At 37.4% G+C, this 13,399-nt stretch overlaps 1 protein-coding gene across 1 annotated transcript; it reads left to right on the top strand.

Annotated features, from left to right (window-relative positions):
- The first annotated feature begins 227 nt into the window (after nt 1–227).
- On the top strand, nt 228–12,740 carry LOC145980139 (tubulin beta-1 chain-like). Its single transcript, XM_083113188.1, has 2 exons — nt 228–382; nt 11,168–12,740. Exons 1-2 carry the CDS (start codon nt 326–328, stop codon nt 12,452–12,454), a joined length of 1,344 nt encoding a protein of 447 aa, XP_082969314.1. The 5' UTR covers nt 228–325; the 3' UTR covers nt 12,455–12,740.
- Nucleotides 12,741–13,399: the final 659 nt, after the last annotated feature.

The following is a 13,399-nucleotide window of genomic DNA, read 5'->3' as shown; positions in this document are numbered from 1 at the left end:
GACGTCATCCGTGGAGGTTTACGAATGGTTCCGAACTTTTCCGAACGCCAGACTGCACCTCCCTGCATGCGCCCACCTTCCACGCCGCAAAATACATGGAAGATAAAGAGGGAAATATCTCCTTGGCGGGAAGGAGTCATGACACACATACGACTCTTTGAACGTGCCGTTCATTTCTAGTGATTAGTGAACGAGTCGTTACTTTTGAACGACTCGTTCTCGAACGACCCATCATTAGGGGCAACACAACGGATCGGCGCGTCATTTCGTTTGCGCATCGCATTTAACTTGGGTCGTTCCAAGAAACTATACGTTACTCATCAAGATGCGTGAAATCGTACACATTCAGGCTGGACAATGCGGAAACCAGATAGGTGCAAAGGTAAGTTGATATATCAGTCGTGAGATTTGTTTTGCATTTGGTGGAATTTTTTGTTCCCGAGCGTGTAAAATGGTCTACATGAAAATCTCCCGCCTAATCGCTTGCCGTTGCCATTGTCTGAAGTGATGGCGCCTTTCCCCCCTAACCGTTTCGGCATTGTTTAAGAAAAGCTGCATTTGTGCGTTTGATCCTTTTTCTCTTCTTGTTAGTCTCTACTGTTAATACATAAAAAATAAAAAAAAATAGAAATTTTGTCAGCATAGAGGTTTGGCAATCAATCTGACTGGAGGGGAAAAAATGTATTATTTCAAAATTTAGATTAAAATTCCTCTTCAGCTTCCTCAAACGTACTTTTGTTACGATTCCTTTTATATTTTCCGCTGCATTTCTTGCAAAGGAGTCATTCCATGCCAAATCAACACAGATATGTGCAATTTTTAACCTGACCATCTCCGATTTTCATGAAATTTGGGGAGTTGAAACTATGCATAGAACTTAGTAACTATGAAAATTTTTAGTCTCGTGCGTCTTGTAATTGTTAAATTATTCAAGGTCAAAGTTTGCAGAAATTGCCTTTTTTGAGCCCGCTTAGCTATACTAAATCTGCTGTAACTCCGCCACTATTTTGCCTAGGAAGCTCAAATAAAGCTTATTGTACAGGGAATTGAACATGCTTTCCAGTGATATATAACAAACCTACCTTTGGATAAAAATATAATTTTGTCACGTGACCTTGACTTTTGATCCTGAATATCTCAAAACATGTCATCACCAAAGATCGTGAAAAAAATATATTTGGTCCCTCATACCATACTCTAAAACATACCAAAAAATCATTCTGGGACTGCAATGGGATCAGAAGATACAAAATAATATGTATAACTATGTGACTGATAAAAGCCCCATTACATGAACTATGAAGAGTCAAATGTCCCTTAACACACCCTACAAAATGTGAAGGAGTTATCCTGGGTATAATTGGTCATAAATGAAATAGGTTAGGCACAGGGAGATCCTTAGCCGTGTGTGTCAAGCGCAGATCCGGCATATTGTTGACCGCCATATTGAATTCAACGCAAAAATTTCAAAGGAAAGGGGGTGATGTGATATATCAAATCAGGCTAGAATTTCACGAAAAATGAAGTGACGAACATATATTTAACCAGCAAAAATTTATTACTGCATGCTTGTAACCATTTTCTCCTTTTCGAGGTGTTAAAAACAAAGCATTGGAATGCTCCTAACGTGTTAGGAACTCATCGAGATCACGCTGACATCTTGGGAGAGAAAGAAGTATACACACCATTGCATATGATTTTAATCAGCTACATTCACCAAATAGTTGAATAGTGAAGAATATTGGGAAAAGTATCTCAAACAATTACGTGACACTTCCTTTGGAATGAAAAATTCTTCAGTGACGAGGCAAATTTTTATGTTCACGGTGAAGTTAATAAAAATAATATGCAATATCTGTGATTTGCTCAGTCAAATGGTTGTTGCTGGTAAGCTAATTATGTGGTATAATGTATGGCGAACGGAAATGGTTGGTCCATATTCAACAACGGAACCTTAAATGGTGAGGGCTTCTTGGATTTGTTAAGTGAACAGGTTTTTTCACCCTTGCTTACGGGATATGGCACTTTTCGAGAGTTTTGAAACAGGACTGTGTGTGACCACACTATGTGGACATTTTCGCAATTTCTTCATGGTAATTTTCTAGGTAGATTGATGGGCACACGGGGATCTATTAAAAGGCCTGCACATTCCCCAGATCTAACATCTTAGGAGGACTTTTACCTTCAGAAACATTTGAAGAGAATGGTGCATGCACTAAAAGTCCCTGATATTGACCATCTGAGAGAAGGCATAGTTGTTGTTTGCGATGATGTTGCACATGCTACATTGCCAAATGTTCTATGCGAGTGTGAGAGTCGTCAACGAGTGTGCTCACAGGAACATTGACAACATTGTAATGTGCATATATCGTAAGTGAAAGATATGTGTATAACTTTTTGCTGGCATAAGATACTTTGGAAAATCCTTCGTCACTTCATTTCTCGTGAAATTCTAGCCTCATTTGATATACCACATCACCCTCTTTCCTTTGAAATTTTTGCGTTGAATTCAATATGGCGGTCAACAATGTGCCGGATCTGCGCTTGACACACACGGCTAGGGATCTCCCTGTGCCTAACCTATTTCATTTATGACCAATTATACCCAGGATAACTCCTTCACATTTTGTAGGGTGTGTTAAGGGACATTTGACTCTTCATAGTTCATGTAATGGGGCTTTTATCAGTCACATAGTTACACATATTATTTTGTATCTCCTGATCCCATTGCAGTCCCAGAATGATTTTTTGATATGTTTTATAGTATGGTATGAGGGACCAAATATATTTTTTTCACGATTTTTGGTGATGACATGTTTTGGGATATTCAGGGTCAAAAGTCAAGGTCACGTGACAAAATTATATTTTTATCCAAAGGTAGGTTTGTTATATATCACTGGAAAGCTTGTTCAATTCCCTGTACAATAAGCTTTATTTGAGCTTCCTAGGCAAAATAGTGGCGGAGTTACAGCAGATTTAGTATAGCTAAGCGGGCTCAAAAAGGGCAATTTATGCTAACTTTGACCTTGAATAATTTAAAAATTACAAGAAGCACGAAACTAAAAATTTTCATAGTTACTAAGTTCGATGCATAGTTTCAACTCCCCAAATTTCATGAAAATCGGAGATGGTCAGGTCAAAGGCTGTGTTGATTTCGCATGGAATGACTCAAAGTACTTAGCAAGGCACGTGTCCACACCGGCTGCCCGGAATAAATATTTCGTGCGGCCTTCCTGCAATTTTAGTTATATCGAAGCCAGTACCACTATTTTTATTTTCTTCAATATAAATTAGAATCAACCGTATTCAACCTAAGCAAATGGTACTTGACAAATGCATCTCCGTTCAGAATAGGCGTTTTGTGTGTGTGTGTGTGTACACGTGTTCAGTAGTTCCTCGATGGTGTACGATAAATTCATATCGGTACAACTTTTGGGGCCGTTTACCCACTGTATCCCCTACAGAATTATGTTGAATTTATTTTAATGAACATATTTCGATGTTTTACGTAATATAAAATTGATTCCAGCATCCAGGAAAGACGAATAACATGCGATTCCAAAGTATGGCCCCCGAAGTAAAAACCTTCCCATCTCAAGAAGTTTCGTTTTTCTTCCCGCCCATCTAGTGAAACGCAAAGAGCTTGTAATGACTTCTCAATGTAGAACTTTTTTATTCGGTCCTTTTATTTTATGCAAATTATTTTCTCAAAGAATATTGGAATATTGTTTTAAACTAACATTGAAGCATGGAAATTTCTTTGTCTAACTAAAGACATTGTGTGTTAAATTAACGGGCCGCATGGGTTTCAATGACTCTCAGCTAACTGTTTTGTCGGAATAATTTCAGCATGCTGATTCCAAAAATGAGATCCATTTTTACCATCACGTATAGTTTTTTTGTTTTTTCAGAAAATAACAATATATTAACTGCCTTAATTTCACAATTAAACGTGTAGTTCCATCATTTCGTCAATAGATGGCTCTGTTTAGATGGTAAAATATTGGTTTTCTAGAATCCAAATCATCTAATTTTGAACTATAAATGCACATAGAATAAATAGTAAGCATTTAATCCACCACAATATACATTGACAGAAAAAATTTAAACAAAGTTCAATTTTCGAAATCCCTCATAAAAGTTTCCTTCACAAAATGTCCAAAACTCAATGTTATAATGTAGGGTGTTGACTGACGTGATGGGATGAAATTTGTCATATCCATCATCGCCATTCAAATAATTCCAGAATCTCTTATTGGTTTGTAAACAACAGAAATTTCCCTTGCTTAAATTTATATTGTTGCGTTCAGTAATAGGTGTACAGCCATTCCAGTTGTCACGGACGTTACAGTTTTACTAATTTAAAGCTCTTAACATTAAAATTAAATGTATTTTGTGAACTTTTTTAAACATGAAACACAGTAAATGGTGATGACCTCCCTACAGAAAAAACTGTGTTGAGTAAAATGTATTACTATTCCGGAAACTGAAAAAAATGTTCAGTCACGGATGTTACAGAATTTGTGAACTCACATTACAGGCTGTGAACAAAAATTTAAAAATCCAGGTTACTGCCTGAGACAAAATTCATTTTATACTCATTGTGTTGATCTGCAAGCTTTACAGGTTCTAGTTCTCATCTATTAATTCACAAAAACGAATAGGAATTGATTTTATAATTGCTTTATTCATGTCACGGATGTTACATTGAATTCGTCACGGATGTTACATCTGACATAATATATGACAGACAGTTAAGATTTGTACTGTTCTACCTTTCTTAAATTAATAAGATTACATGGTATAATTAACACAATTATGCAGTGACACATAATTAGGTCTCTAATTAGAAATCAGAGCAAATAATTTTATTTATTGGAAGAAACCATGGATTGAAGAAAAGTCTTGCGTGGTCATTATCCAATTTGTAATTATTATAACACAAATAGGATTTAAAGACTTTTTTTAAAAATAAAAATCCTACAAGCAGATTTTGCTTTTGAAATCATAGATAACTCTACTTCCATTTTCCGTTATAGTTGGATTAGATAGAATGCGGACCACCTGCTTAATGTTTATTTATTTTTCATCCTCTTTATTAGGAACAAATAAATTGCCAGTTTTTCCATACTGCTTCAAGAAGATCACACGTAAATCACCACTGTTTCGCAAAACACTTGTCTGACACACTGCAACATAGTTATGGCTAACCTGAGTCTTTCCATGACCAGTGATGCAGACTTCAACGTATACTCAGGTACAATATTCACATTGAGTTCACATAGGTCTAATTCTTCAGTTTTCGAGTTATGTCCAAGTCCAATTATGTTGTTTTCAACAGATGCATCATCATCATCACAGTCATCAGAATATGATTCAGATCAATTTTCTTGATTTGATGTATTTCTTGTATTCCTGGTGCCGTTCGCACGTACTCCCATCGTTTGTTCAAAAATACTGAAGTTTCTTCTGTCTCTTGGTTACAAAAAGAACCTCAGTTGACTTACATTGAGCTTCAGTGACTTTGAAGAATTCTTCAGCATTTTGAACAGTACAAAGTAGTGATTTTTCTGCTATTGAAGAATATGAGCCCAAAGCTGAAGGGTTTGGAGGTGTATTGGTCTTCATCGCTTCTGCTTTTTTCCTCCTCCACTCCTGTACCCTCAATCTAGTCTTTTCTCTCCTCAAATTCAAAAGGTTTTTGTCTTTTGCACACTTTTCCTTTTCTTCTTGCCTTTTTAACCTATTTCTTTCTCTATCCTTTTCCAAATAGGCAGCCCATCTCTCTGGATTTTCAGATTTCATTTTAGCTCTCATTTTTGCCATTCTAGGAGCAGACTTTGCAGGTGGCGTTATCTGCAACAAGAGAAAACATAAACTTGGACCAAATTATAAGTTATTTTATGTTTCTGTTAGCTACCACTGAATTTAAGGACATTTCATTATAACATAAAAAATAAATTCTAGACGGAACGAAGAAAAATAATTTCATTTTACTCTATGACTTAATAAAATCAAGTTCTACACATCAAGAATATATTTTAAATCTCTCTGAATTATACCAGTAATAGGTTATGTAACATGGACTATATTTCATAAAGTTAGATAACCCAAACCTAAAAGTATCAGTGGTGATAGAAATGTAACATCCGTGACTTGTAACATCCGTGACATCTATTTTATTCTTATTTAAACTCAGATAATATCTTTAAGATGGTAGGATGCAAGTATTTTACTAGAATGTCAACATTATCTACTTTTGACAAAAACAAATTTATTTCAATTCTGTATTTTTAAAAAGTATCTTCTTTTTGTCACGGATGTTACACCATGTACATCTAATTACTGTTTTACATTTAATTCATAAATTTACTCACCTTGGTCTCTGAAATTCAGTGTGTAGACTCTCAAAACATAAACTCAGCAGTAAACTTCCTGAGAATGGAGTTAACAGTTGAACTGCATGTCTATAAGGGAGCTGCCAATTTAGTGAATGCTACTGGCCATGTATTGCCAACTAAAAGCAGCTATTTCTTGTAACAATAAAACATACCAAATATATTATTTTTCAAAATATCTCAGCAGAATGCTTAAATGAGAAGTTTTATCTACTCATTGCATGCAAATAGAACATATTTTTGATTATTAATTTTTTTTTGGTATAATTCCCTCTTTACCCGGAATGGCTGTGTAATGAAACTGAAATTAGAATTTTGATTGTGAAATTGTGAAACCTACTGATGTGATGGGGTAAAATGGACATTTCCGTGATCAGCACTCAAAATACTTTCCAAATCACTTACTGATTTGTAAAAAAAAACTAAATTTCACTTGGTTAAATTTATTTTGATGCATTGTGTAATAGATGTAATGTTATGGCGAATATAATAAATTTGATTGTGGAGAAATCGTGACGTGATGGGGAAAAATAGATGTCATTTCCGTGATCAGCATTCAAAATACTTCCAGCCATCCAAAAATGCAGGGTGGTGAGGCAGATATACAGGGTGATTCTTTATGTAGTTTACAACTTCAATAATTTATAATTATTTATTGGAACCACATACAGACTTGGTTTATATGTCATTATGCAGCAAAACACTTCAAGTTTTTTATTAGAAAACTGTTACGGTTCAATGTGTGCACCGTTGGTCATCCTGGACACATCCCAACGAAAGTCAATTTCCTGCCAAACATTAACCAGCATTTCAGGGGTAACATTAGTGATGGCTGTTGTGATGCGATCTTGAAGTTCATGAAGATTATGAGGTAGGGGAGGGGTGTACACCCTATCTTTCACAAACCCCCACAAAAGAAAAAAGTCTAGTGGAGTGTTTCTTCGAACCAGAACACGCACTTAGCTCTTTCCGCACCAGTGAAAGCCATTTTCAACGATGTGATCAACTCCGCAACTACACACTACGAGAGTCAAAACTTGAAGTGTTTTGCTGCATAATGACATATAAACCAAGTCTGTATGTGGTTCCAATAAATAATTATAATTTATTGAAGTTGTAAACTACATAAAGAATCACCCTGTATATTTGAGGTACTAAAGACTTGTTTATCATGAATTCTGTGAGTGGTGGTGAACGTAGCTTTTGTGCTGTTTTCACCATGTATCATGATTTGTCACTGTGTGGACATTCTTCATGAAACACTTTTTTTTCTGCAAGATATCTGTTTTTGCAATACTTGTTAGGTTCCATGTCTCAAAAAAGAATATATATATAGTGTGTAGGTGAAGCAGATTAACTGTTAATGGTAATAAGGAACGACTTGAGATGACCGGACCCCTCTCCGATTTTCTTCATATTTGACATACTCACTAATTGAGTCCTCCTAATCACGAATCTGAAGTTAAAATTTGTCGGAAATTTCTAGAAATTGCAAAATAAGCGAAAATAAGGCGTTAGTTTTCGGAATGGAAACTGTCTATTTTCAAAATTTTTTGTTTCACAACCAAATATATATATTCCTGATACTACCACGACACCAAATTTTAACTATGTTTGCCTAACCTAACCACGTGCCAATGGTTCGTGTGGCTAGCGTCAATGGGTCGCAATTTCTAGACGTGACCAACAAATTTTAACTTCAGATTCGTGATTAGGAGGCCTCAATTAGTGAGTATGTCAAATATGAAGAAAATCGGAGAGGGGTCGGTCGGGTCATCTCAAGTCATACCGGTAATAATACTAGTCGTTATTTTTTCCTGGATATGCTTCGATTAGTGTGAATTATTATACAAAACAGACCGTGCATAAGTACTTGATTAAGAAGCTGGTGAAAATAGCTTCTTAATCTACTTGATAGCTAAGTAGCTTTTCACTGGGTGATGCCTGGTAAGCTGATCTAATTCCATCGCTACCAATGTCTGTTCTAGACAGGAGGCTGCTCCCTTTTTCTCACAAGGCTCTCGCTGAGAATTAACCTTTGACTGCTAGTACGAAAGATAGGGTGTTCCTAGCATTCAATTTTTGTGCACTATATGGAATTCTTGAATCTGTGTAGACAGACCCCAATGGTATGCCCTGCAACTTTGCATCTGCCAAATAGTCACATTATTGTAATTACTGGACCTAACTGGCTGATTTATGACAGGTTCAGATGTGGGGGAAACACATTGACTTTGTCTTCTCAGAACACAGGCAAGAAACTTGTTTCTAATCAGTGAAGAACAGCAGTGGGTGGTCTACTGCTATGTATTTTCAGCTCATTCATTTGTGGTATTAGTATCCATTGGCTGGTCTTTGACTCCTGGAAGGATGTAATTAATATAAAGCTGCTGAATTCACTTTCAACTGTTAAATAAATTGGATTCATTTGAGTCGATGCTGATGTATTGGTTGAAATTCATCTACAGATACTTTTCTGGTATATTGGTTTTTCACGGGAGTCGGCAAAAATGCTATACGCCACGGAGTCGAATTATCCTCGAAAGTATGCAAAATTGAAACTTTTCCTTTTATATTGCACAAGAAATTGTATTTTGTGATTGCATGACATCTATTTTAATATTCTGATGTAATTCTTGGATATTTTAAAACAAATTTATTGTTAAATAATTTGCAGAGATTTAAAAAAAATAGGTTTGTTGATTATTATTGGGGGGGGGGGGGTTGGTCTCCTATGAAGTAATGTTCAAATGCCTTTGAAATTAAATCAATTTTATGAAATCATTCATCCTCATTAGCGTGATTAACCAAAGTGTCAGAAAAAAAATATGTAGTGTAAGAATAAAACTTGAATAGGGAAACATTTTCTTACCATGGTTGGCATATAAGAGGGCGAGCTGTTGTGATCTAGTTCGTTGGGCATCTGACTACCATGCAGGAGACCCAGGTTTGATTCCTGGGATGGGTGATGTAAGGTTGAAATTTTTCCAGCCTTGTCCCTGCTTAAAGCAGCTCTGGGGCACACCCGGTCTCGAATCAATTGGTAAAGGGTGGGGAGGGGGGCTAAAAGGTGGCTGGAGCATGTTGCTGATACCATCACTTCCAAAATGGCTGGGATCTAGCCCCTACGTGCATGGTGAACTTTACCTAATGATTATTTCAGACAAAAGTAATGGACTATTTTGTCAGGCTGGTTTGATTGTACTTCCATTTATATACGAGGCTTATGAAGCCAGCCCTGTTGCTGGTTGTAAATAGGTGGCAACACTACTTTTGTATTTTATTTAAATGAATTGTTGAAGCTTGCATGGTCATAGATACATAGCAGTGCTGGATCTTATACCTTATTCTCTTTACTTGGTTTGGGGGTTACAGAGGTTTCTCCAAAATCAGAAATTGTTAGTCTGGGAATATAGATATTTTGCACCAGCAGTAATGGTGCAGTAGTAATGTTCTTGCCTTGTAATCAAGGGGTCCTGGTTAGGCACATAGTGGCTCGGATACCACTTAAACTATATGTCCAGTCCTAATAGCCTTTATGTGCATAAAGTGGACTTCATCTTTAACAGGCAAGAGAGCCTCTTCTGGACAAGTACTTTCCAGGTGCATCCTTTTGTCGTAGGGAGATGATATGGCTTTTAGTGTCATGGGAAATGGAAGATTTGAAAATAGATAGAACTCCAGTAATGTGTAGTGAACATTTTACATACCATAATGAAACGATACAGTATCACATGCCATTTGAGGCAGATTATGCCTGGAAATTAATATCACTTAAAATTGAGTTTTGGCGAATGCATATGTTGCTCCTTGTACTCCAAACAGTCCTTGGTTAAACAGTCTCACTTGCTGACGAATGGCATCCTTAAGTTCGTCTTATGCGAACACACGATGCTCTAATGTCCATGTCACCATGACTGCAACTGACATTGCATATACTGCTGCCATGCTGGGCCGAGCCGAAAATGGTATGGCCGAACAAGTTCAATGCCACCCTACTTTGATCTCGACCCCCCCCCCCCCCCATATTTTGAATTTTCCATTTCCCACAACAAATCCTGCATTTACGTTAACAAAGTAGATTTACAAAACTATACAAGTAACTTATCAAATCTGTCATTTCACTTCTGTAAAACATTGATGTAAAAATTATTTGAAAACTTAATTTTGTAATTTGATTTTTTTTTTAAATGCTAGAAAGGAAATGTGCCCATAATGAAAGGTCATGAACACCAACTGCAAATTCTCCTTGCCGTTGTCTCTAAATAGGTCTGTCCACTTCAGAATGGCTTACAAATTGTCGTTACTCAAAGCATTGTTGTTTTCAATATTATGCATGATGAAAATGGCAGATTTCCATGTGCGGGGCTTTGTCGCGTGTGGATTTTTGCTATTTTCTTACTCCTTTGTAGTAGAACAAGGCAAAGTTTAAAATTAATTTTACATTTTGAGATCTGATACCTAATTTGCCTTTTTCTGCAGTCCACAGTTTTGAGTGTCTTTTTCTTCAATTTTAATCTCATCACCATAAACTCAATCAGCTAAACATATGCCCAATGAAATCAAAACATCCAATTCAACAAGTGTGCAACTACAAAGAAATAATTTGTTCACTACCTATTTGACTGCCCTCTTTGCCGATTTTTAGTGCTCAAAAATTTGTTGTGCCACTCAATAGTGTAAGCTTCAGATGTACAATGTATATTACATAATTATCCGATATTTTCTGAGGGGGAATATTAATTTTATTGTATGCTTTATCTTTCCAGTTCTGGGAAATAATATCAGATGAACATGGCATCGACCCAACTGGAGCATACCATGGAGATTCCGACCTGCAGCTGGAGAGGATAGACGTCTACTACAATGAAGCATCCGGTGGCAAATATGTGCCTCGTGCTATCCTGGTCGATCTGGAGCCTGGCACCATGGACTCCGTTCGATCAGGACCTTTTGGACAAATTTTCAGACCCGACAATTTTGTTTTTGGACAGAGTGGTGCAGGTAACAATTGGGCAAAGGGTCACTACACGGAGGGTGCAGAATTAGTGGACTCGGTGTTGGATGTTGTTAGGAAAGAAGCCGAAAGCTGTGATTGTCTCCAGGGCTTCCAGCTCACACACTCCCTTGGAGGCGGTACTGGTTCTGGAATGGGCACACTTCTTATTTCCAAGATCAGGGAAGAATACCCCGACAGGATAATGAATACATACTCAGTCGTTCCATCTCCCAAAGTCTCAGACACCGTAGTAGAACCATACAATGCCACACTTTCCGTACACCAGCTGGTTGAGAACACAGATGAAACCTACTGCATCGATAACGAGGCTTTGTACGATATTTGCTTCAGAACCCTGAAGCTCACTACACCCACCTATGGAGACTTGAACCATCTCGTATCCCTCACCATGTCAGGAGTCACCACCTGCCTCCGATTCCCAGGTCAACTGAATGCCGATCTCCGCAAACTCGCAGTCAACATGGTTCCCTTCCCCCGTCTCCACTTCTTCATGCCTGGCTTCGCTCCTCTGACATCCCGTGGCAGCCAACAGTACAGAGCCCTCACAGTGCCTGAGCTCACCCAGCAGATGTTCGATGCCAAGAACATGATGGCCGCCTGCGACCCACGACACGGACGCTACCTGACAGTCGCTGCAGTATTCAGAGGCAGGATGTCTATGAAGGAGGTTGACGAACAGATGCTCAACATCCAAAACAAGAACAGCAGCTACTTCGTCGAATGGATCCCCAACAATGTGAAGACTGCAGTTTGCGATATTCCACCACGAGGTCTCAAGATGTCCGCCACCTTCATCGGAAACTCCACCGCCATTCAGGAACTGTTCAAGCGAATCTCTGAGCAATTCACTGCCATGTTCAGGAGGAAAGCTTTCTTGCATTGGTACACAGGCGAAGGCATGGATGAGATGGAATTCACGGAAGCTGAATCGAACATGAACGATCTCGTATCTGAATACCAGCAGTACCAGGAAGCAACTGCCGATGAAGATGCTGAATTTGATGAAGAGGCAGAGGCTGATGTTGATGAAAATTAAGAACATTCCAACAGTGCAAATTGAACCGTAAATTACATTTTGTTCATGTACACTAATTTGTCGTTATTTATGTACATGCACCTGTTTGTCTCTTTTGAATAATTGGCTTTTTCTATTTGTATGTAAATGTCGCACTTGAACATTCCTATCATTTTGATCATGAAGACTGATTATTTCGAAATTTTCAGTTGGTATGTCAAATTTTCTTTGCATATTTTTTTTCTGAGTGAGTATTGAAAGTTGTGCCATTGAAGTTTTCTAATGACATTAAATTGGTGATTTTCAATTATTTATTTTTATTTGAATCCTTGTATGTCCAGTACTGGAGGGATATTCTTGATTTATGGATTGAAAACCAATTTGATTTTCCTCTAGTAGATACTGCCTAGAGTTGTTTTCACGTTGGCACTTATGGAGAAACCGCACAGTGTTGCTAATACAGCGCTAGCTCATGTCGCCGGGAAATGATGACCTTCCTTCACAATGAAGGTGTTACATATTTTGTATATATAATGATAATTATATGTAATTATTATTAATATTATACTGTGAATGTTAGTTACCCTTTTCACTATGATCCATTGCGATCACTACACACGCCAGTGTAATGCACGAATATGACACTTCAGAAATCACTTAAAAAAGTAAAAATCACTGAGAGCTCACACAACTGAAAACACTTTTTCGGGAGAGGGAAAAAGTCTAAACAGACCAAAGCAGATCTCTCACTCAAGTAAGGGGAACCTGGCACATTGGTTAGATTAAGTTGCAACCCAAACAACCAAATGAGTTATGGCCCACGTGAACTGATAAGATGTGAATGACTCAAGCAAGGCATGTCATATTTCTATCTTGAAGCTCCATATTTTGTCAGGTGTTGGAAAGCCTTTCAAGGGTTAATATGGTGTCTATGAATTTATGTGTACGTTGGAAACTGAAAGGTGA

This window comes from Lepisma saccharinum, chromosome 27 (genome assembly GCF_977018435.1).
Source record: "Lepisma saccharinum chromosome 27, izLepSacc3.1, whole genome shotgun sequence".
Classification (NCBI taxonomy): domain Eukaryota; kingdom Metazoa; phylum Arthropoda; class Insecta; order Zygentoma; family Lepismatidae; genus Lepisma; species Lepisma saccharinum.
The sequence above is the reverse complement of the archived record's forward strand: the minus strand, read 5'-3'. Positions and strand labels throughout refer to the sequence as shown.